General features: G+C 46.0%; 1 protein-coding gene across 2 annotated transcripts in view; it reads right to left on the bottom strand.

Annotated features, from left to right (window-relative positions):
• Window positions 1-6,007: 6,007 nt before the first annotated feature.
• The window catches only part of WASF2 (WASP family member 2), a 37,168-nt gene continuing 17,626 nt past the window's right edge, over window positions 6,008-25,549 (bottom strand). The window contains exons 1-9 of one of the 2 annotated variants that reach the window (XM_024203345.3): window positions 23,219-23,229; window positions 22,928-23,081; window positions 18,739-18,873; window positions 18,034-18,187; window positions 15,876-15,993; window positions 14,136-14,266; window positions 11,902-12,057; window positions 8,928-9,439; window positions 6,008-8,376 (exon numbers count right to left, since the gene is read on the bottom strand). In XM_024203345.3, coding sequence (XP_024059113.1) covers window positions 8,222-8,376; window positions 8,928-9,439; window positions 11,902-12,057; window positions 14,136-14,266; window positions 15,876-15,993; window positions 18,034-18,187; window positions 18,739-18,873; window positions 22,928-23,057 — 1,491 coding nt within the window. In that variant the 5' untranslated portion in view covers window positions 23,058-23,081; window positions 23,219-23,229 and the 3' untranslated portion in view covers window positions 6,008-8,221. Of the gene's footprint in view, window positions 8,377-8,927; window positions 9,440-11,901; window positions 12,058-14,135; window positions 14,267-15,875; window positions 15,994-18,033; window positions 18,188-18,738; window positions 18,874-22,927; window positions 23,082-23,218; window positions 23,230-25,549 lie in introns of those variants that run through there. The other variant, XM_026657168.2, reaches the window with a different exon arrangement.

Here is a 25,549-nt window from a genome sequence, read left to right as displayed (position 1 = left end):
CACTTGAATGGCTCTCATTACTAGTCTGAGTGAGATCTGAATTAGCAACCTAGAGCTGAAAGACTAGGCATGGTTTGCTGGGTCTAGCTTCCTAAGAAGGCAGAGCTGGGTGTGCAGGAGATGAGCAAAAGGCATCCCCCAGCTGCCAGCATATTACCGACACCTGAAGGGGGTGGGGTCAGCAGGATGGTTTGAGTGACACTGCTGCTGCTGCGGGTTATAAGTGTTGTGAAGAAAGCCTTCCACATGAGAACAAAGCTTAAACTGACACACAGCAAATTCGCACTCATCCTTAGAAGCTTTCAGCCAGAACCAGTAGCTCAGAAATGTGAAATACTTCGATTCATCTCAATGGGATGTTGACTCTCAAGCCTAATGATAGTGCTTTAAGCACACTGGATTTTCAAACATAGGTTACAATTATGCACTCCACTTGAACACTTACCACAATTGTGCCCACAAATCTGGTGACTGCACCCACACCGCTAGATAAACAAAGGGCAGAGACAGTGGTGTGGTCCTTTAACAGAGATCGCAAAAATAAAAAATGGCAGTGATGCTGAATGAGATGCTAGCTACAAATCTGGGGCCTGGTTTCAGAGGTGCAGAGAACCCACAGCTCCCCACTGAAGCCAACAGCAGCCCTGCTGAAAGAACAGCTCTCTAGTACCACCCGTGGGTCTTGTTCTACACTCCAGCTGCAATACCAACCTCCTGCCGGTTGCAGTGGGAGAGCTGCTGCCATTATAGAGGTGTGGGCTTGCTGAATTTGCATGGCCCTGGCCCACAGTCCGCAATTAAAAGTGTGACTTGGCCCTCTCCACAAAATGAGCTTGACAACTGCTGCCTGGAGCCCTCCCCATGCAGGAGTTGGCCTTTGTTAAAGCGTCTGAGCCCTGCGCAGAGCGGCTGTGCTGCCAGACTGCAGAAGCGCTAGCGCCAAATACCTAATTCCTCAGGCACCCTGTAGTTATTTGTGCACTGCTGCGAGCAGATGGAAGAGTTACAGATAAAGCCATACACAGCTCACGAGCTTATTGCCTTTCCCCACCCGCCTGCATAGGCAACAGCAAAAAGAAGCCAGCCATTGCTAAGGGCTGATCCCGCATTCCTGGCACACCCAGATCGCAGGGAGAAGGAAATGGGTGCTTTGGACAGACTACGCATGCAGAAGAAGATAATCCTCCCCCTCCACTTCTCTCCCACCGCCCCTGGATGCTTAAATAATGAATCTGGCCTTGGAAAGGGGGTGACATTGGCAGCACTCTGCTCTGCCACACATTGGGAGAGCAGGCTGTTAACACTGATCGGAGCTGGCAGTGCCTGCTCTTGCCTTGGTCCCAGAGGGGGAATTAAGGGAAAGAACATGACGTCAGCGGTGGAGAGGACCGACATCCCACTTGTCCAAGGCAGCCGGGAGCATCTTCTTGGTGCTGCTAACACCACCTTGAAGGAGAAAATTAAATGGGTCTTTGGAGACCAGGGCTCCTGTGAAGCAGCATCCCAGCCGGCTGCGCTTTAGCACTGAACTCCATGGAAAGAGAGACGTACACACATCAAATGCTTTGGACAAGGCCAGAGTTGCAAGGCACAGGCAGACCCAAGAGACCCTCACAGCTGCCTCAGCGAGCAATTCCTCCTCAGGAAGTCACTGCTAACGGAAAGGAGAACTTTGAAATGCAAAGCACCCGTGCCCAATTAACCTTGTCGCTATGTCCTTTACTGCTCAGGTCCTGGTTGCAGGGAGGCTGAACTGAACCTGCAGCATGGGGGGGCAACTGGTGAGAGATCATTTTGATTGCACCGCTTGGCAAAAATAAAAAAAAATGGTGGCAGTTTTCCTGGAGGGCAGGGGCACGTCCTTCCGATTTCAATCGCGCCTGTGTAGCCTCTGCTGCAGCCTTGCATGACGCAACCAGGACTGGCCCTAGACTGACGAGCCAGCTGCCCAGAACTGCCCACTCCACACACGACAAATCATCCCGTCTCCTCCCACATACACAGGGTCTAATCCAGCTTGCAAGACTCCTCTCCTTGCAGCCAGGCTGTCCCAGTTCAGGAATGACACAGCCTTCCAGGTAGCATGGACAGCAACTACAAGGACGGTAGAGGATGGGATCCATAGGGAGGAGAATCTGGTCTAAGGAGCTTTCCACTGATCAGGGTTGTACACATTTTTTTGGTACTGATTGGGGAGACTGCAGCTAGCAGCGAGTTTGCAGGTCAGCAGTCTTTTGAAAATGAAAAGCTAACTCGGAAGGGATTAGTAACTGCAAGAATATGAAATGTTTGTATGTCAGGCTCTCCTTGAAAACAGGAGCACCACATTAACTCTGGCTTGGCGGCTAATGACAAACCAGAGGCACATTGAGATTCCAGTTCTAGGACAAGCTGGCAGAGCTAAGACTGCACCTTTTATGTCCAAGATGGGCTCTTCCGCTAACCAGTGCCTAGCAGGCTTGGGATGTAGGGGCCAATCGTAAACAACCCTTCCCTCTTTCTCCCAACCCTTCGAGTCTCTCACAAGCAGCTCGGCAGTAGCTGTGCCGGAAGCTCATTTTGGAGCTGGCAGGAATAACCCACAAATTAGTCTTCCAAGGGTTTGCAGCGGGGACTGTATCAGCCGCAAAGCGTGAAAAAGGCACAATGCTGCAGCACATGCGTGTGAACACAGAAGTCGATAGGAAAATCTACATACTAGCAATTCAGGCCTGAAGTTTGTGGTAGAAGTGGGACAGTGTTTGAGAGACAGGCTTTCTTTGCTCCCACGCAATCTGCAATAAACATTCATCCAATAGGCTTACTCAGCAAGTCGTTTGCAAGACAGTCCATGAGAGAGCATCCCAAACACAACGAGGCTAGGCTGCAAGTGCTCCATCCATGCTAGCTAAATTGTGCATCACGCAGTTTATTGTAAGTGGGCCTTTTCAGCAGCTTTTAAAATAAAGCAAACCCTGTGTAACTCCGCTCTTGCGAGAAATGCCAGATTCCTCTAGGTCTGTGCAGAGGTTTGCCTGACTCCCTGGATGCCATTTCCCTTCCTGACACTTATGCAGCATGGCAGCACTAGTTGGCTGAAGAGATGGTACTTTTCCACCCCAGAGGTGGCTGCATTTCAGTGGAGGAGGAAGAGATTTCTGCACGTATAGTGTTTGCAAAGCGCTCTGGAATCTGTACACTCTTGTGATGGTAAACCCAGAGACAGATTTAATGCTCTTATTAACACAGCTCACACAGTTGGCTCCAGACTCAAAGCTCCAGCACTGCTGGGCTCCTCAGGTTACAATACAATGGCCTTAAAGGGACACATCGCAGGACACTTTGGCTATACAGACATGAGGCGTTAACATGGCATCACCCATAATCCTGTTCTGATACTCCTGTTCTATTCCTGGGCTGGGGAACTTCTAGGTAAAGATAAACGAGTCGTGGCAGCTGGGTATTGGTGGCAATCATAGTCACACAGTTTGGTTTTGCCAGTTTGTTGGTAACTCCCAAGTCCTCTCAAACAGTCACAATACGAGCTTCTCAAAACCAATCTCTCATGGGACCACCATCCTCAAGGCCATAACGGAAGGGTCGGATCTTTACCCTCTATCACCCAGAGGCATCATTCCCAACCTGTTAGCCCCGGACTCCAAAGTGACATGAACACAGGTGTTGATTGGATAGAAAGGTTTTATCAAGATTTTTCTTAAAGTTTACATTTTTAAAAAAGGAAGATTTTTACATGTACATTACAAAAATTGCAAATAAGGATCTTCATCGGGGGAGAGGGGAGGAGAAGAGACTATAAAAAAAGCAGTATGAAATCTTGGCTAAACAGCACCTGACAGGAAAATAGAAAACAGGCACTACTAGGAAAAACAGAGAAGGCCAGATTCTGAATTCAGATACATAGGTGTAAAGGCAGAACGACTCCACTGAAGCCAGTGGTGTTACTCCTGGTTTACACTGGCGTAACAAAACAGAATCTGGCTGTCAATGTTCACTCTGTGGGGTAAAACAAGTTGTTAACCTCGGTGCCAAAGACATACAGTGTTTTGCTGGTGAGACTTTAACAGGGTTTAGTTTTTGATACTTCTCTGCGTTCCTTTGGTCTGAAAGGGCGTAACCCCACTGCTCACAACCCAGAGAATCCTTTCCCGCACCCCTTTTCCTTTGACACCGCAAGACTCATTTGGCTCCTTATAAGACATGGTGCATCTCTTCCCCACCAACACAACCTTTGCACAGAGTTGACCCCCAGGTTACAAATGGAATAATTACTCTTATAAATATATTTATATCATATAGCAAATAAGGCACTTCAGAAGCATTATGGCTTTTCTAGTTCTACATCATTCTAGACAGGAAAAAAAATTGGTTAGTTTCTAAAATGAATCAAAAGGAATAACGTTAATACAGTAATAAAATCTGATCCACATCCCACTTCAAGGCTTTGTAAAAGAACAAGAGAGAGACAGAAAACCTGACCCAGGGTAGGTATGAGATGGGCTTGACCCATCCAGGACACGTACTTTTAAAGCAGGCATATTTAAGAAGTCCGTGGACTGCAATTCTCTCTCTCATGAAGTTATACTTTACAGTTTCTTGGCCATTTGGGGCTTTCTAGAGCCTCTTCCCTGGATCTGATCTGCTGCACTGTGACTGATAAGGAGAGGAGAACCAGTGAAGGTCACTGACTGCAGATGAGCCCCCAGGCTGAGCCCTGGAAAGCTGTAGTAGGCATACCCTATGTGCAAGTGTGTGTGGGGGGGAGGGGAGAATGCTGAGAGAAGCAGCCAGGCACTGCAGCTGAGAAGAGAGAGAGAATACTTAAACCAGGATCAGAAAGGAAAGACAACCCGACCTGTTCAAACATGCTCTGTGAAGTGACACCGTGAGTAAGCAGATCCAATGGCAAATGACTCCCAATATAAGCACTGGCTAGATGGCTGCACTGGATTTGCATAACCCGTAACCTGGGTTAGACTGGACAGACATACAAAGGCGTGCCTGAACACCTATTAAAAAAAAAAAAAAAAAGCAGACTCCTATTCTCATCCCCAGATTTGTTAAACACTGGCAGCTCCCTCCACTGTGCTGTTTGGAATGTACCTATGGTCATACTAAATAAGCTAAGACCACGCTAAACCAACAAAGTGGCCAGGAGGCTGTTCAGCCAAGCACGTGTCCCTTGCATGAATGGGTCGCAGCCCTACAGTTAGAGCCATTTGGGTACAACCATCTTGCAGAGAGGTTGTTCTTGGCACCTATTTTCTTCCCCTCCCACTATCCCCCCCCAGGTTGAGGACCGATGTTTTAGATCCACTCCTGAGGACCCCAATGACTTTAAAAGCAGAATTGTTTTTAAACTAGACTTGAATAAAGAAAAAATGGTTCCTTCTATTGATGGGATCGCTGATCAGCATAAGTGGGCATTGCTTCTTTATGGCCACCCAGGACAAAGGGACAGGCTTTATTGCATAGATGTTAAGAACACTGGGCAGAGCCAGGAGACTGGTCACAGAACCATCTGGCACCAACCCTTTCTCCACAATCCAAATGGTGGCTTGCACACAGATGGATTGTCCATTTAAGGTTACAAGGGATAGCACACCTTTCAAAGCTTTGAATGAAAGGAGTATTAGCTTCCCCTTCATGAAATGGGGCCAGGTGGAGCCAAAGCAATTTAAAAAGAACCCAAGTTTGGCATTTTTGTGTTCCTAATTTCCACTGCCCTGGAGTGCATTATGGCTTACTGGCGCTGGAGGACTGGAACTAACATTGCTGACATGTTCTTGTCCCATCAGAAAGTAGTGTCAGTTTCACTGCCTATGGGCTTGTCTTCACTACGGGGGGTAAGTCGACCTAAGTTACGCTACTCCAGCTATGTGAATAACGAAGCTTAGGTCGACATAGCTTAGGTCAACTTACCCTGGTGTCTTCACTGTGCTGCAGCGACAGGAGACGCTCTCCGGTCAACTTCCCTTACTCTTCTCGGATACCTGGAGTACCAGGGTCGACTGGAGAGTGCTCTGCCGTCGATTTAGCGTCTTTATGGTCTTCACTAGACCCGCTAAATCAACCCCTGCTGCATCGACTGCAGCAGCATCAATCTCCCCATAATGAAGACCAGCCCTATGCCCTCTTAGGAGTCTACCTTACCCACTTGGCTTGCTGCCAAATATAGCAATGCAGAGATTTAATAAATTAACCTCACTGGTGCTTTACGGTCAAACTGGAACATGACAACACCTGCACCCAAAAACGTGGTCCCCAGCCTCTAGAGAAACCTAAGATCTAGGCCACTTCATTTATTCTCTCTTTCAAACGTTAAAAAAGGGAAAGATATTCAAGAAAATAGCAAGAATCCAGAAAAGTGAGAATTTAAACACTAAGAAAACAAACCCAAGAGGGTTTTTTTTCTGGCAATATGGCAACCTCTGGCTGTATCTGGTGTCCCATGGATTAGTGAAATCTTTGTTTTGATACACAAAAGCAGTAATAAGGCAAGTCATAGAGGGAAGGGAAGGAGAGGCACATGTTGGCAAAATACTTTAGAAAAGTAAAGGCAGAGCTGCATTGTCCCTCCCCCCATAGTTGGATCCATGAATCACATGGGCTGTGATCTTTGTGAAAAACTTAGGAATTGTTCTTTTATGTCACACTGACGGAGACTTGGACAGTCAAGCCCAGATAAGATATTAAACAAGCACCTGCTACACAGAGGTCTTTGTATCTATCCTGTTGGAGGTGCTTGCACTCAACTTTAAAAGGTAATAAAAACAATAAAACCTAAGTTAGCTAATCTAAAATCCCCATTTCCACCCCTACCTGTAATGCATCTCTGGGAGCATATCAGGAATTTGTAAGTTTATCTGGTAAAGGAGATAATACAACCTTTTCTGAGAATTAACTACTGGACTATGGATGTGAAGTAGTGGAAAACCACTAATATGGGCTAGATGTAATGTTACCGATGGCTGACTCAGTCCACAGAGAGACCCTGCAACATGTAACCCTCTCCCCCAGGATAGGAGACAGCAGCATAGGCTAAATACTGGCATTTTCTGCTGCTCAATTCCCTGCATAAAGTGCACCATCAACCTCAATGAAAAGCACCTGTATTCAAACTGACCAAAGTGCTGCCCTGAATAGGCCAAATGAGACCCTGATGCTTCGCCTCCTTGCCCTGGCTGGTAAGTGAATTGTAGACACACTGAATGCCAAATGGGCCTGAGGCCTATTTGGTGCTCAGAGCTCGCCTCTTCCCACCCAATACCGCTGGTTACATCTCCTGCTCTAGACACACTGCAGAGCTCACTAGGTAACAGATGAAAACCTTCCCAGCACAGCAGAACCTAGCAAGCCCCAGCTGTCACTGCTTACTTCCCACAGCACACCAGTAGCAGCAGGGAAACTTCCTGACTTGGTAATGCCCTTGCACCCCCGGAGTGCGCAGCCAGCCAGGTTAGCGTTTTGCTAAGGCTGTGTCTCTTAGTTCAGCCTCCTTCAGCAGTGGTGGAGGCACAACCCAGGCTATTGGAGGATGTAGAGGCAGCTTTTAAAGAAAACCTAACCCCCAGGTTTCCATGTAGTGCACCCTGCAATCCCACAGCTTGAGAGAGCTTTTTAGGCAGGTTAGTTTTGAAATGGTGGAAAAATGATGCTTCCATCACCAAAAAAAAAAAAAATGGATTGTTCAAAGGGTTATTTAATAATGGGATGCACTAGAAGAGCCATTTTAAGCCCATTTTCTAGCACTACTCCCAATATTAACTGGAGAGGAAGAGAGAGTTATATCGACTATATCCTATATGCTGCTGCAGTAAGAAAACCAGCTTAAAAGGCCCTTCTGAAGAGCCTTTTGGCTGCAATAGGGTCACTGATTTTTAACTTTAAAAAAAAAAAAAACAGACATCCCAAAGGATCTTTAACCTTGCTTTGTTCTGTGGCATTGCAAATCTGGTGGTTTACGGTTCCTTTAATGAGCAAGCACCACTCCCCCTCCTGCTGGAAAACAACATTGCAACCCACAGCATCTCGCAGGAGACCTTTTGGAAAGGCGAGTGCAAGTCTTGCCAAAGCCAATGGTGATTTGCTGAAACCCCTTGGTACATCTTCGGTTACTGGAGGAGACAGGAAAAGCTAAAAGGCTTTGGCAACCTAGGAAGTACTTGGCTCTTTAAGAAAGGGGTCAGGCTAGCGAGGAGGAGCCTGGGGAACAGGACCATGGTTAATCAGACCAGTCGTCGCCAAACTCCGAAGAATCATCCTCGGAGTCGCTGTATTCCACAGCGATGCGGCGAGAGAGGATCGTTGCCACGTCATTGCCCCCAACGTCCCGCTTCTCCTGTTCCCGCTGTTCCTCCACCTTGCGGAGCTGGAAGCCTGGCAAGGAGAAAGAAGGCAGAGAGGTGGTCACTCAACGGCTGGATATTTCACGGGGTCTACAGAGAACTGTTGCTCCAATGCTGTGCTCTGAATAGCCCTGGGCAGGGCCTGATCAATGCCTGGATTGCGCTGGGCCAGCCTGGCACAACGACTGCACAGAAGGGGGCACACAGGTCAAACCACTGACCAGCCTGGATAGGTTTGGAGCAAGGGCGACTGGAGGAAGCCAGAGGAGCTGGCTTCCCACACTCCGCCCAAGCGCTATGTGTTGCTGCTCTAAAGGCAGTTTGACTGCAGCTTGGGAGCTGCATTGATTCTTGTGGGGCAACCTGCAAAGGTTTAAAACTAGAGGGCACCCTCATTGGGGTGAAACAGGGTGCTGAGATTCTCTTTGGGTTAGATCATCCACAGTAGGTGTGTGTCACAAGGAGCAAGCCAGCAGCAGTGCTGCCTATGGGATGGATCCCGGGCCCTGGAACTTCCCTTAGAAGAGACAATAACTAGGCTTATGGGAAAGAGGATACATAAAAATCACAGCCAGGGCTTACCTTGACGGATAGCTGAAAGCAAGTCACTTCTGGCATCAGTAACAGGAGGCAAGGAAGATTTTGGCTTGGAGGCCGAGGAGTCTGGAGGCAGAAGTGGAGCTGGTGCACCATCCATGCCACTGGAAGGCACAGGTGGGGGACCAGGAGGGGGAGGAGGGGGAGGAGGGGGAGGCGCACCATCTGTTGGCTGAGGTGACGGTGGTGGAGGCACAGCGAAGTATTCTGCTGCTGGAGGTGATGGCGGAGGAGGGGCAGAAAACTCGGGGTGAGGAGGGAAGGAGGATGGAGATGGTGGCGACGGCATCCCTGAATTGGGAAATCCTACAGGAGGAGGTGGCGGGGGAATTCCTGACATTGGTGGTGGGGGGGGAGGAGCAGGAGGTGGAGCAAAGCCAGGCCTGGCACTGGATGGGGATCCAACCGGAGGAGCTGGTGGAGGATGGCTTGGACTGACCAGGCTGGATCTTTTTTGTCCTCCAGAACCAGAACCTCTTTGGTTATCTACTGGGTAGCTGTTGCAGGAGAAAAGAGTAATATTGGGGTGGGGGCAGAAAGAGAAAGAATACCATTAGCTTTGAGCTCAGATTAGATTATATAAACTCAGTTTTGGGGCAACGAGAGAGGATTTTGTCCAGCTATCACCTCCAACTCCCAGTTTGTACTGAAATTCCCCAGGGTCCTAGTGCTGACTATCCTGCTGCATTACTCTTGGCTAGGAGAACAGAACAACGGACAGCTGACACTGCAGCGGAGAGAAACGCTATCAGACGTCCCAGCAGCCAGCACAGTAACAGTACACTGTACGAGCCAAACACCAAATCTCTCTCTGCCAGAGGCCAGACTGCCCTCTCAGCTCAGAACCTTCTAGCGCAACGCCAGTCATTCTGTAGCCATTCAGCTGCTAAGCAGGGATGTCTATCGAGGTAACCGTTAGTTCTTGTTTTCTGTGCTATGCAAGTTCGTATGCTATTAACACATATTGGTATAGACCCAGTCACTGATTCTTTACTGCAGCACTGGTGATGATTTGTCACCTCTTGTCAAGGGTCTAGGGAAAAAAAGGTAACGGGATCCAATACATACTGAAGGGAAATATGGATTCATAAATGGCTGAATAAACTTTCCATTCGCAGGAAACACTAGTGCCCAGAAAGTGCTATGTTACTAGCTTACATATTGGTACAAGGAAGCTTACATTGAATGCTAGCAAACGGAATGCTTTCGCCTCAAAACCTAGCAAATCTAAAACTCCCTACGGTGTTCACCTGATTCACCATGGAGACTATTGGTCGTTTTATAATGAAGGGCTGATTTACCTCCACCTTTTTTCTCAAATAAGAGATTCAGGGGGCAGCCATGCCTTTAAGTAACTGCATAAACCAGGACAAGTTTTATCTGAATCACCCATCTCCACTGTCACCTAGAGAGCTGCTGCAGGATGGAGTGCCTGTCTCAGGCTGACAGATTGTATTTGAAACTCAAACTCACAAGCTATGTTGCCTTTTGATACGTTTTAGTCAAGCTAGTAGTATAGCATTTGTCAGTCACCTATTCCCTCTATATATTTACTTTTCCCACACTTTTCTGGTTCCTACTATTTAAAAGAAACTCTAGTTAAACCTCTGTGACTTGAGCCAATATCAGGCCATTCTGGAATTGGTGTGTAATGGACCTGATCCTGCAGAACATTGATGTCTCTGGGATATGAGGATGCTCTAGACCTTGTAGGAGACGCTAGGACCCCAAGAACTCGAACTATGAGGTCTCAGAGCACCTACACCTTGCACTTGCAAAGATCAGAGGGGAAAGTGGTGACAGCGTAGGAACCCAGTAACAGGGACTGTTTCTGTGCAGAGTGCTGTTGGGGATGCAGGACCACATGCTCTCAAGCATTTGTATTTGAAGAGGGAGACAGATCAATTGGACACCCAAAACTGGGCCAAGATTGTCTAATGGAACCCTGATTCTACGAGGATGGGCGCTTCAGCATAGTAAGTATACATGTGGAGAATTCACAGAGTAAGAAAAGTGGGATAATGCTCTCCTGTTATGCAGGGTATTATGGGAAGGTTGGGGCATTAATTTTGAGAGAGAGCTGGACAAATTTAAGAGTGTGATTGTCTGATGGGGTTGCTTGTGATAGTAGGGGGCAGGGTTAACAGCCCTGGAGCTCGCTTCCAGTTTATGTCTTATGTTCCTAAAAGCTCATGGTTCAGGGTTTCAGCCAGTCACCTGCAGTGTTCAGAAAGGGATTCCCCTCCCCTTCCGAAACATGTTCTGGGGCGTTTTTTAATCTCCTTCCTCTGAAGCATCAGATACGGCCATGGCTAGAGAGGAGATGTTGGACAGGAAGGGCCAGGGTTCTGAGGTGGTCGTGAGCGTTTTCGCTCCAAGGTCCTTGGTTGGCTGGTTCTTACTCACATGCTTAGGGTCTAACTGATCACCATATGTGGGACTGGGAAGGAATTTTCCCTCAGGTCAGATTGGCAGTGACCTTGGGGGGTTTTGCCTTCCTCTGCAGCGACCTCCCCACACACGCTGCCAGGATCATTTGGTATATCTCACTTAATCAATTCCCTGCCTTTGGGGGGGGTCCTTGGGCACTGGTGCATCTTGGTCCTTCCTATTCTTTGCCTGTGGCATGTAAGAGTGTAGTCTCCTGTGGGATTTAATTTTGGTTATTGGATTGTGTGTGGGGGTGCTGGAGGGTGTTGGTGGCCTGTGTTGTACACAAGGTAAGACTAGATGATCTGGTGGTCCCTTCCAGCCTTAAACTCTATACTGATGGGTGTTCTCTCACTATGACTCTTACTTATGTTAACGAAGGGTCATAAGCTTTGTACACTTTACTGACAGACAGGTTCACTCAGGTCTCAATACTGTACTTATGTTAGTGGTTTCACTAGACCAGCTAACTCCATCACTTTGCACCACCTACTATTTCTCTGTGGCCGAATGGGTCCCGGAGGATTACCTAAAATCCAAGGGTGGTGGAGGCAGGTTGTCCTCTGGGTAGGATGGAGATGGTGGTGAGATAGAATCAGACTGCGGTGGTGGTGGATAGTAGTTCATTTCCATGCTCTCATCTGAGCCAATGCTGCCATTCTGATACACCATATTAGAGGGATATCTAAAATGAAAAACAACAATGGAAAAGCGATACCCAATTTCCTCCGCACCTCCAGCACGGAGCGTCAGGGAAACAAAAACAGGAATACAGCCATACAGGCTGCTCAATCACAAATAGCCTAGTTATTAGAATCGTGCCGAAGTGCCTCACTCCAAAAGTCAGACTGTAAGCTCTTCTAGCAGGAATGTCTCATATTCTGTTAAAAGCCCAGCATAATGGACCCCTAGTCACAATTTGCAAACTCTATACGCTACTGTAATAGAAATCATTAATTTAAAAGGAACACCATGTGGCTCCAAATCATGTATTTGTACATAAAATGTTTCCTGATCTACGTTTCTTGAAGCATTTTAGATGACTAGAAATTGTTTAGATTTTTAGACATTTAAAATTCACTTTCACTCATTATGGCTGTTTATTCTCTGTCTCTCTCAGTCTGGACAATGAAAGTTGACTAGTTATTCTCACTTTGGTTTATTGTTAGTAACTAGACAAGTTTATTTTCAGGTTTTTACGCATCAGCACAGTAATTCAGTGCGTGGGTTGCCAACACTGCAAGAGAATATTTGTGTTTTTTAAAACAAAACAAATATTTCTGTTAGTTTTAGGGTTGGTAAAAGCTTGCTCTTAAAGCTGGATTATGGGCAAAAACCGGACTTGTCAGGTCTCGTTGACATCGCATACTCTCCATGGCAGCATAAAAGTCCTAATGTAACCATGTGCTCATTAGGGCAAAGGCTATCGCCTCCTGCATGTCCGGAAAGCACCTAGCACGCTGTGGATGCAGTCATAAGCAAAGTTCAAAGTATCCAAAGTTGAAACATGCAGTGTTTTGTTTGGGCCATCCCCAAGTTTGACAGTAGAGTAAGATCACCCGAAGCAGTGAAACAAAAATAAACACTGTTCAAGCCTCATATCAGAATCTACAGCGAACTAAAATGCATGTGAGAATGTGTAGTGGAAATAGTGAAAGCAAGGAAAAGCTGCTGTCGTGCAGTCAGATTCCTCCTGCCTGGCCTCAAGTCAACTGACTCGGCTATTAAAAGAAAAGCAGGTTTTATTTTTAAATCTAAAATGTGTGATTAAAAATAAAGATTTTCTTAAGTGAAAAGAGCCACAAATGGCAAGAAAAGAGCATATTGGGAAGCGCATTTTGGGAATTCAGTTTGCTTCCCGCCAGACTGGTGTCAAAAGTTAAATTAAATCCTGAATAGAAGGCACTGAAGAGAGATCGGTAGCTGAAAAAACTTGGATGGGAGGAGAAAAATCCTAAATTTTGAACCACGAAGCGTGGCTTATGAAAAATCTGTAATAGAAACAGTGCCCCACCACCAAAGGTTAAGAGAGCCCTTTCTTTGTGTGAAAAGAAACTGAAACATAAAGCAGCTTTGGGAACATCTGCCTGCCCTACTCACCGGCTTTCCTCACCAGGAGAGGCTACTATATTAATTCAGCCCATAACTACAAGGAGACAAAGGCTACTAAAATTATGTCACTAACGCATTGAGTGCTGCTGTGAGAACTTGGGAGAGAAAGGTCAGCATCACCTTACCTGCTGATTTCTTGTGGTGGGGAACAACCCTCCCTGAACCCCAGGCAAGCCTGATGCCTATGAAGCACGCTCAGAAGAGCTTCGTGGCATGCTTCCAAACCCACAGGAGTCTGCACTCCTTCTATACCACATCCCCATGCTCAAATGCACTGTTTCTGGCCCTTGCTAATACTGTTCTGGGCCAGACAAACTGGTGACCCAGCTGCAAAGGGATGAGTGATGATGGGGTAAAGGGACTAAGTCCATGACATTTCTGCATCTGTGGGATAAGGGAGCTGAGAGCAGAAGATTTGTTTCTGAAGACCACTTGCGTCACCTTGTTTAAACTGTTTAGATTCTTGATTTATTTTGCAAGTTTTAAATCAACAGACAGATTTACCTTAGAGAATCTGATTAGCGGTGATATCGATCCACACTGCACAGCAGATCTGGAGAAACTGCAGAGCAGGGTGAATTGCATTACCACCAACAATGCCAGACTGCTTCCCCTTCACGGAGAGCTGAATAAATAGCTAGATTCACTTACCCAGCAGGTCCTTGTCTGTCTTTTGACTCAACAAACTCCTGTCCCATTTTCAATTTCTCCCACTCCTCTTTTCGGGTTTTGATTTTCCGCGGATTCACGTTCCCTCGGTTGGGATTATCCTTCTTCTCTTTCTAGAGAAGAAAAGGAAAGAAAGACCCATTAGAACTTCAAACTTGTTTGGGTTTAGTCTGTCCTTATTTCAGCTCACTGGGAGGGGAGGAGTAGAGATAGGGCCAAATAACATTTAAAGAGATTACAAAAATCTTGGGATTCTTTGAGACTGCAGTAGAGTGAATTTAGTACTGGTGGAAGGATCCAGATTTGTCTATATGAACAGTTAATGTGTGGCAAGATGGGGCATCAATCTACCTTGAACTAGCCAGCTGGGCACTATATGTTCATGTGAACCATTAGTGCAGGGCAGGTTCGTGTGAGGTAGATTTACACCCCATCTTGCTGCGCACTAACTGTTTATCTAGACAAGCCCTCAGACTGAGATACTAACGGCCTCTATCTACAGAGCAGCTACTGCACAGGTAGTAGCACAGGGATGAACTCCCTCCCCCTGTGCTCCAACCAGTGTGCCGCAATTATGGCCAGGGAAGATCTTTTCTGGAGTGGAAGGGCAGATCAGTTTCCCAAGCCTAGGGCTTGCCTAAACGGCACATTACTGTGCACCAAGCCAAGGTGTGCATCTCTAGCGCACCAGCTTGCCAACTAGTAATGCCCCATGTGGAAATTGCTACAGTGCAATGAAAGTCCCGGAGTGCCACAATATCAACATGGGACATTACTGCGCAGCAACTTACAATGTCGACAAGCCTTTATTGCATCTTTGGTCTTTGTGTTGAGGCTTCCAAAAGGAAGCCAGTTAATAGCAACTGGTAAGTAGGGTTTTTGTTAGGCAGAAACCTGCCCACAACAAACTGGGCTAAAACCAACCCCATTCCAAGGATTCCAATAGGCCAAAACTCTCTCTTATACTCCGATTGGAAGGTCATGATCTACTTTGAGATCTGATGTTACAATCACTTAAAATGTAAGTCAGATTTCCCCAAACTAAACCTTGCAGGTATAGTAAATGAATCCTTTTATAATGCAATTTGCCTTGTAATTCACTAATGTTAAAAGGACACTCAAGTGCAGCAATTGGGCCAGTGTGGTGGTGGGGTTTTTCTGTTTTTGTAGTTTTACATGGCTTAAACACTTCCATATGTTAAAGTGTAACTGGATTTTTAAACCTAATCCCTTGTTTCCTTCAAAGGGACTGGTGATGATATTCCGGTTACATCAAAGCGTACCAAAGTTAATAAACAGGGTGCTTGACTACTGAGCAGAGATGCCTGCGAGATACTGCAAGAGTACTGAAGAGGGTCTAAGGTTGCCCTTGACACCCAAAAGACAGCACTTACTGTGTTAATGCATCGAACGCCAGGAAACAGATGGTACAAAGCTACAAAATGAACTAATGTCACCATTCAAACTGTGTGAAATTCAGAAGAACAGATTTTTAAAATCTCTCCATCTTAATAAGCAAGGATAATAGTAACAGGCAACAAGGAATTTTTTTTAAAAGTATAATTTTAAACTGGACCATATCCCCTCTAAAGAACCCAAGTGAAAGTGACAACTTGGATTTTGAAGAGAAACTGTCTCCTGTGAGTCTCTGTCTTTTCCTCCTATCTTGTCTTATCTACTATTTCTTTGCTAGCATGCAGCAGTGATGCCCCATCCTCTCACCCTGTGCTTCCGCTTTTCTTTCATGATATCCTTGGTGTCCTGGAGCATTTTCTCTTTCCAAAGGTCAAAGAAGTATGAAGGGTCTGTGTAGAATTTGAGTGCCTCTTTGCCATCATCCCTGGAATAGAAACACACACAAGGAGCCAGTCAGGTGCTTGTCTGATGCCCAAAGATTTCAGACACTCACCAGGTGTCAATTTCTATAGATCTGAAACAAGAGGCCAAACATTTTGTACTCTTTCTCCGTCCCCTTCAAATAGAGGCCTCTCTGCCCTTGAGGAGCCACCCACTCCACCCGCTCATTCAAAACCACCACCACACCTCACCTAATTTGAAGTCACCACCGCTTCTTAGCCATGGCTGCATAGTTAAAGCGCTTGATTACAATTCTGAAGGTTGCGGGTTTGTCTTTCACTTGATCTCACACTCAAAGGCCATCTCCAGTTCACCCAGCTGCAAAAGGGTACCTGATGCATTGGGTTAGGGCAGTCAGATGTGATGCTGGCCACATCACTCCCTTGTGTACCACTGGCTAGGACACTGATGTGCCCTAACCGCATCAGCCTGATGAGCCATGGCTCCGGGGAACTCTGACCACTCCTCCTGCAAGGCCTTGCACCACGATTCTCCTCTGGTTTGGTGATCTATAGTTTTGATTTCTGTACCTTAAGTATGGTGCAAGAACTCCACTGAGCAGCCACTCTAACAATTACAGAGACAGCTGCAGATGTCTGTCCCCGCACCCTCTTGTGAAACACACCCTCTCTCTCTCTCTCTCTCCACACATGCCCCTTCCCATCCTTCCTCTCCCCATCTGTCTTTTCCAGATAGCCTGCTCCACAGTAACGTCAAAGGATACAGGCCTGAGTGCATGCACCTCCAAATGCTGAACAGAGTTCTTTTCAGCGATAATCTCCATCCTGCTCACCCCCACCCACCAGACTGGGCTCCTGCTACTTCCTCCAAGACATATTACACAATTATGTACTGGGACTTTTCGGCAAGTTCCTTCCCTCCCCACCCACCCACCCGTCTTTTCAGAAAAATATTCTCCACTTCAGGAACCCCAAGTCAGACCAGCAGCATCCTTGAAACTCAGGAGCGTGCATTCCCATGCACACCCTCCTACTTTGCAGTACAGCCGCATCTCACAGAAGACAGCTGCCTCCAGCTATCTGTAATTACTTTTCACCTGTTCAAAAGACATTTACGGATGTGGGCTAAAAAATATTCGTACTCCGACCCCCTGCGCTACAACTATCTTCAGCAGTGACACTCAGACCTCAGTGGTTCAGGAGCTACCCAAAAGAGCCACAGTTGTGTGAATTCATAGTTTCATTTACTATAGTGCTATATATTCATATTTAAACAGTATGATGAGGAAACAGTTAGTTGTTTTTATATATAATATTCTCACAGCAAAATGACTGACCAAGTATTATTATTTTATCAACTACAGTTGGTTAACAACATAGTAAAAACATCCTGATTGGTTAATAATTAAATCTCACAGTGTTTCAATATCATGTGCTGGAAAAAGCCGTAGGAAACAAATTGCGGCTCTCGAGCCTCAGTCCAAATATCACTGATCTACAAGATGACATAACATGGCTAGACCGTTACGGAGAAGGGCTTTATGCTGGTTAAACAGCCAGGATCTAAGCCGAGTTAGTCACCTGACACCAGGAATAGACCAGATAATGCTCAAAATCTAAAGGAGTCTGCTGCACCCATTTGGGTCAATGCCACATGCAAATTTATGTCCTGCAGTTTCCAAGAAGGCTCTTGGAAAGTGGCCATGAGATCACACAGAGAAGCATGAGAAAATACTTCATATACAAAACACCTAGCAATGTTATGCGGTGCCATTCAAGACTTGTCTCCCTAAGGCACCATCACAAAAGCAATAACATAACTATGTAATTTTTCAGCTACCTTCATTTGTGCAACCCTAGAAGCAAAACTACAAATAATCCATCTAAAGAACAGAGAATGCCCGAGGGACTCTAGTTAGGTTACTCCATTTCCCTTAGGGACTAGTGCTTCTTGATTAAGTGGTTTGTGACCCTGGCCTTGGGTGAGGACCTTTCTTAGCTAACTGTGGAGGAGACGTTCCCAACAAGGGAAAAAAGGAGCTAAAGAGATGCTGCAGCATTACCTGTAAGGGGAGAGAATGTTGAGAGGTGGTGGAGTATTGCAGATGCCGTATGTTTCAAGGACAGGCACCGGGAGAGAGACTCTGTCAAAGAGCTTCTGGTCCTGAGTGGTGGAGCTTTTGAAGGCCTTCCTTGTATTAATGCCTTGTAGGGACACTAAGAAGGAGGAAAGCGATGGAAAGAGAAAGTGAAGGACGGTTCGACCCAGGTGATTGATACACAAGGCCAAGTGGCCACATTTGATTTCAGTTACAGTTCTCAGCATGCTCAGCACTTTCTATGGTTAGGTTCCTTTTTCCCCCACAATACTCTTGAGAAGTGTAAAGAAACTCCAACCCTGTCTACACTGAGATCTGAAACCGTTTCAATATGGCTTTCAAGAAAGGTGCTAAGGTGGTTTCAAATTTCAGTGTAAACACAGCGTGAAAATCATGCTGCCAATCTATTCACTGAATAGCCAGCCACTGGACATGGAGACTTGCTAGTGACCAACTCCAGCAGAAACAGACTGGTTTGGAACCACCCCACATGTCACTAGCAAAGTGTTTTTCAAGGCAGTAGGGGAAAGAGTCCCTGTTAGTGGAAGGGGAAACACCTGAGTCTCTAGCGCACACAGCTTCAAACTCATTTCAAGGCCATGAGCTCTGCTGGTTTGATGGGGATCTTTAGCCTGCTTGGTCTGCAACTGCTGCGCTCCGCTCCATTACCTTCTTCCTCTTTGGGATCCAGCTGTGTGACCTTGACTTGCAAGCGGTCGACCCTCTCGACTAGAGAGCTCACCCGAACGGCAAAGGTGTTGGCCTGAGTAAACAGCTCTCCAAAAATGTCCTCTGCATATTTACCTGGAATATTCAAGGGGCTGTATTACTCTTTGAGCTCTATTATTCTTTCCACCCCCAGCCCTTAATACTTGAGTTCTCCTGATCTCCCTCCCCACACACACCCCCTGCTGCTTCTTCCACATTGGCATCAGCAAGCTATTTACTAGCCTTTACAAAAGCGAGATTTGTTATTTTCAAGTTTGGCAGTGTTGATACCACCCAAGATATTAGCATAGAGGGCGAGTTGATGCACCACTCCAGCTAAATGACATCCTTCTAAGGGATCTTTAAACAACAATGAAACACAATTGAAGCATACTTAAGTCTTGAATAAAGTAATAAACACGGGTCCAGCCAACTTGACAGCATGCTGGATTAGTCTGCATCTGATTGGCTTGCAGTCCCTTTAGGGTTACATGATGTTCTGTTTATTAACAACCAAACATAACTAGATTGTATTGCTGTATGGCACCTCAAAAGGCTCCCAAATTATAAATCACTGCCTTGCAGTAAGGCCTCCTCAAGGGTAACTGGCACCTATTTTAGAGTTCATTGTATTCTAGAACTATATGGTATATTCAAGTCTTGACCCTAAAGTCATAGGGGTCATAGACATTCACAGACAAGGGTACTGACTCGCGAGTTCTTTCAGATAGAGCAGCACCTGAAAGCCTGATGCTTTCAAGATTATCTAGATCAAAAATATAAATAAATAGTGATTGCTACTTTCTCTGGAGTTTCTTAAATGTGATGATCCCTCTGTAAAACCTCAGACTGCTCAGTGAACAACCAAGACAAATGATGTTACTATTAATTCTTTGCCCTGCGGTAGCACCGATAAGCCTCCACCATTGTGCTGGGCATAGTAAAAACATAAAACGATTGTCCTGCCCCAAAGAACTTGCAATCTCAGTGGATTCAGACAGGTGGGGAGCACAAGGAAACAATGAGACAATATTGGCCATAAGAGGCAGCAGTCTCCCCATACCAGTCGCCTAACTATTCCTCCACCAGAATCTGCCCTCACCCTGTCTTGTGCAGAATCCTGCCTATCTAAACATTTATGGCCAAGACTGTCAAAAACAGAAACCCGAAGTTAAGCTTCTAATAAATGGCCTGATTTTCAAGAGCACCAAGTAGCCAATAGCTCCCCTTGAAGTCAGTGGGGGCTGTCAAGTGCTGGGCACTTTTGAAAAATCCCAGTCAGTCAGTCAGGAGCCTAAATAAAGATGTAACTTTAGAGTCCTTTTTTTGAAAATCTTGGCTTTTAGCACAAGTCATATGGGTAAAATGGAAACTGCATTTCCAACAGCTGATTCCAGAAGGAAGGAGGGGAAAAAAATACATCTAAGTTAGGCTATCATTCAAGGGCAGCTGTCTCCATGACACCTACGAACATGAGTAAAGAGTCTGCACTTTGAAGCAATTCCAAGCTCAAGCCCTTATCCCTGCAGTCATTTTATACCAGGGTGCTAAACCTCTGTGTCTGAGTCCTAGAACCTAGCCCCGTGGCTATGTTTTCTATGCAGGTTGTGCACAGTCCTCCCTCTGCCTCTCTTGGTATATGGGGTTTTAATACAGGGACACTACCTTTGCCCTGTTGACACGTCTTGTCACTTCCCTGTGTTAACTCATAAGAAGATATTCATTCCCTCAGACACAGGAGTCAGACAGATCTCATTGTAACCAGCTTTCATGAAGCATCCTCTCTGTTCTACCTCACCATAAGAGCAACTCACACATTTTACAAAGGATGCCACAATGAAAGGAGGGGGAAGGTTCCTCTGTAATGTAATTTGACAGACCTCACAGCAATAACCTCATACAACAAGGTTGTTATGTGTTTCCCTTTTAATGAGATCTGGAACCCATTTCTGCATTTCACAAGGAAAAGACTACAGATGTTGGGAAAAACTGAACAGTTGTTGAGCAGTACACTTTAAATATACAAACACGGTTATGTGCACTGGTCTCTGGGCTTGGGTGTATATTTATTCCTCTAATTGCATAACTGTGTCAACACACGGTTACTGTATAGGATCCAGCATATGCTTTGTATTTCATGCACATTTTTGGATGGGGGCAGAGATTAGTTTTCAGGGATTTAGCTGCTTGATTGATTTTACTTCAAGAGCAAAAATTACAATCAAAATTATCTTTATCATGCACTGGCAGGAAGACAGACTGAATGATTTAATAGGCCTTTCCCATTTCTAGCTTCTCTGATTCCACAGAATTAACAGAAATGCACAGACTGCCTCTCCAAAGTGCTACCGGCTGTCATAGTAACAAAGGGCAAACTCACTGGAATATGAATGCTGCACAAGTTTTATGTTTGTGTCTTTGTAAAGAGGTTGTGGTGTACTAGGCATGGCTGATTATTCACTTGACAGGTCTGCTGTCACTTACTGAACTCTCTTCGGATTACTACAGTATTCAGCACATGAAGAAATGGCATATTCCCATTTTCAAAATAACGCACAGACAACTAGGAGAGGAGCTTGGTCATTTGGGTCTCAACATTCTGCAGTAATTAGCCCAAAGACCATAGCACTTACAATTCTGTCTTCAACCCTGGGGATGCATACAGGAGAAGATGCTCAATTTTATTTCCCTCCCTCCCCATTACCCTCAAATGCACAGTGATGCGCATGAGTGTCAATATGAACAGTCTGTCTCACATGAGCTTCCCCAACAGCACTCCTGGTTGTGTCTGTGATTGGTCCTCCCCACACCCCAGAGAGAGGCTTCCTTGGTACCCTCCTGATAAAGGAACCAGGCTGGGATTTGGCTTCCAGCACTCCACTCTCTGTTCTGAGGGATAAGCAGAGGTGCTTTGAATATAGTGAAATGCACAAAGAAGGTCTAAGCCTGAGGGATATCGCTGGTGCTCTGTCACAGTAACCCACAGCATGCCTTTTGGATCTGGATCAGCTTACTCGCTGTATTCGGGATTTAAAGAGCTTTACCGTCCTCATTTCATGCACACAGGATGGATTTTAAGAGAACCCTTATGCTATGTGACCATCTCAGGAATCACATCTAACTATGGAACAGTGAGGGGCAATTGACAATGGATGGGTAGACTGGTCTTATCCATGACTGCACACTGATATTTTTAGCAACAGACTTAATGCAAGGCCTTTTGGTATCAGATGAGAACCGGGAGGCAGCACAGGGGTTTTCGTGACAGCAATGTGCTTTCACTACTGTGCCTGGAATCCTCTCACCAGTGTTCACACTGCACAAGAGAAAGGGTCTATCTTGTGAAGGAAACAGAGATGCATTGTTTAATTTCACTTTAGGACCTATAAGTATGAATCCGTTTCTCAAAGCATTTGCAGGTCTTATTTCAAGGCCAATGAAGCAAATATTGAGCAAAGGGGGATTAATTTGAATCCAGAAGGTTTTAATGGAGAAAAAAGAAACTGGTACAGGCACAGCAATTCTTACCATTTATTTCTGTTATAAAGCTTGGGCCCATGTTTTCACTTTGCCCCCCATAAGGCTGTCTGCCAACTCAATGGAGAGCCGAACCACCAGTGGTAACCATTTGTGCCGCTGTACCAACATGCAGCTTGCAAACTCCAATATCCCAGAGGCAATTCTTAGCCTGAACTGGGGACTTTCAGGCTTGCAATGCAATAAATGTAGCGCAGGCAAACAGGCCAGAATCTGTGTGTGCATTTTGATTACCTTTCATTAAAAATGATCAATTGTAGATTTAAACACAGTTGAGCTACAATTAATAGCGCATGCAATTACAGGTGCTTTCTCCGACAAGGTACTGGCCACTCTGAGAGCTTCCCATTTTACAGCCCTGAATTATGCTTCATCCTTCCATCTCCAATTTTGCTGCAGCTCTTCCATTCTCCTCCTCTCCAATTTTCTTTTTGTTGAGGAGGAGGTTGGAGAAGGACAGGAAATGAGCATTAGAGATTTCTTTGGGAAATATTTTAGCATTACCCAGGGAAGGCAGATGGGGGAGAAATAGGAATACAAGAACAGAAAGGGAGCTAAATAAAGAGCACTAACGACTCCTGAGGGCAGCATGCAGGCTCGCAGTGGTACTCACTCAGGCTGCCCAGCTGTCGAATGACATTTGCCAGGGTGATGTTGGTCATGCATTCCAGCTCACTTCTAACGCTAGGCAACGTCTGACGGCACAGGTGCCTTGGCTCAATGTTCCTCGTTACTAACGGCATGGTGGACCCGCTTCAGGCAGTGTTCTGAAAGATGAAAAACAACCCAAAAAAGAAACAGGAAAGGATTACTCACCCACAAATTCCAGGCACACCAGAGCCACGATGTTCATTTTCCTGCTCTGAAACAGCTTTATGTATAAGGCATCTTTTTCCCTCCTCACCCTTATAAAACTGGTTCTTTGAAAATAAAGATCCTACTGTTCTACAGCTTGCAGTGGAGAAGACGACCTGATGGCTCAGGTGTACAGGCAGCAAAGGAAAACTACCCATCTTAGCTGAGCAAGCAAGGGACTGTTTACATTACTGCTGTTCCTGCACCACCCTTCCCATTGATGCATCTGCACTGAACAGTCTCATTCCTTCACCAAATATTGCAGAACATCTAACGACAGCTACTGTGAACTTTTCCATAGGAGCATTTTAACATGTCCATGTTCTAACCAAGAATGTTAACAGAAGTTAGCACTTCTGTTATGCTAGATACGCTGACATGTACACTCCAGCCCTCCTCACCAACAGCACAGACAGAGAAGGCTCACAAGAGACAACAGGAAGTGCTTGCAGCTGACCAGGAAACTTTCTGGTGACTGTTTTTCATCCTGCAGGCTGTGCCCTTCCCTTGTGAGAAATTCCCACGTGGTCTCGTTTCTACAGACCCATTGTTTTAGAGTTAGTAGTTTATCACATTGGTAGCTTTATAAGGATATGGGCGAGGGGGGAGAGGAGTAGAGCCCAATGCTGAAAGACATCAAAATTGATTTTACTACACACTGCGAGATGGAACTTCCAACCCCAACTTCCAGTTCTTCTAAAATTTACGGAACACAAAAGCTTCTGAAAGTTATCCTTCAGAAAATGGTGGCATGTGTGTCTGTTGCCTGCCCAGTACTTTATAACAGCAAAATCTCCACTGCTAACATGCCTAACTGTTGAAGCAACCGATTAATTCTCTTATACCTCCTACCTGCAAAAGAGAAACAAAACTTTAACTCCTGAATAGTGGAGCACAGCACAAGCAGTTAGATACATCTCCAAAATTTCTAACACAACAGCAAATATATCCCAACTTCTTGATTAATTTCAGAAGGAAAACAGTCTCTCTTGTAGGTCGGATGAGAAACAATGCTATAGAAACAGATGCCTCCCCTTGTGATGGACATGCTGATCTGCTCAGGATGGGTGTAAAAATAAAACAGGAAGCTAACAGCTTGGGGAACATGGCTTCCTGTCACCCACAGCAACAAACCAAGAACCATAAAAAAAAAAAAAAGAAAATCAGCTGTTTGCACTTGACTCTGAGCCACCTTTTGATAGTCTGTGGCAGCTGGCAGCTTATCTTTGAGGTCCAGGAGTCCTTCCTGGATGCTTTTCTACCAGGATGTTAAAAAGAAGGAGTGGGTATTATCTCACCAATTACCTCACAAACCAGATTCTGAATTTCCAAATTTGACCGGTTAATGCAGAGGAGTTCAAGGTCTGGAGCACTGCAGGGTATGCCAGGTATAAGGATGCTATGTTACAGTACCACAAAACTCCATTGTAAACCTGTCATTTAGTTCACTTGTCACTGTGAAACAGTAGGTTCCAAAAGACCAAAAAACCTAATTAAAGCAATGTTGATGAGCCAAACCTAAAACCCAAGAAAAGCAGGAAAATCTAACAGGGCTGAAATCCCTCCTTCTTGGACCTCAGTATGGCTGGGTAGCGTAAAGCAGTGGTTCTCAAAGCCGGTCCGCCGCTTGTTCAGGGAAAGCCCCTGGCGGGCCGGGCCGGTTTGTTTACCTGCCGTGTCCGCAGGTTCGGCCAATCGCGGCTCCCACTGGCCGTGGTTCGCCGCTCCAGGCCAATGGCGGCTGTGGGAAGCGGCGCAGGCCGAGAGATGTGCTGGCCGCCCTTTCCGTAGCCCTCTTTGGCCTGGAGCGGCGAACCATGGCCAGTGGGAGCCGCGATTGGCCGAACCTGCGGACGTGGCAGGTAAACAAACTGGCCCGGCCCGCCAGGGGCTTTCCCTGAACAAGCGGCGGACCGGCTTTGAGAACCACTGGCGTAAAGGCCATAAGATAGCTAAGGACAGAGTGAGCTAAGGAAGGACTTCCACCATTAATTCTAAATTCCCTGCATTTACTGGACTAAAGTCAAACCCTTCTAAATTCTTTTGTCATGTTAGGTTTTCGTGCTTTAGCTAAGTCAGCGTTTCCCTGCTTCCTCTGGTAGCACCCCATAACAACAGCCACACCCGCAGCTCGCATATGTAAGCTTAGGTAGTAGCTAACTTGCTCAGGCTTCTCCTGTTTCTCTGGCACTGACTCATATGAGCACATGTTGCTTGGCCCCACAGAGCTATTTGTGGGCATCCCACCGACCTAGAGCAGGGAGTAACCTTCTGGGGAGTGGGGAAGCCATTGGAGGAGAGAGAGCAAGAAAAAATTAAAAACACAGGAAAGATACTGAGAAAGAGACCAAAGAGGACAGGAAAGAAAATGAACCCTCCC

The sequence above is a fragment of the Terrapene carolina genome, unplaced genomic scaffold (genome assembly GCF_002925995.2).
Source record: "Terrapene carolina triunguis isolate 2854851 unplaced genomic scaffold, T_m_triunguis-2.0 Scaffold236, whole genome shotgun sequence".
NCBI classification, from domain to species: Eukaryota; Metazoa; Chordata; order Testudines; family Emydidae; genus Terrapene; species Terrapene triunguis.
This window is presented reverse-complemented; position numbering and strand designations above follow the sequence as displayed.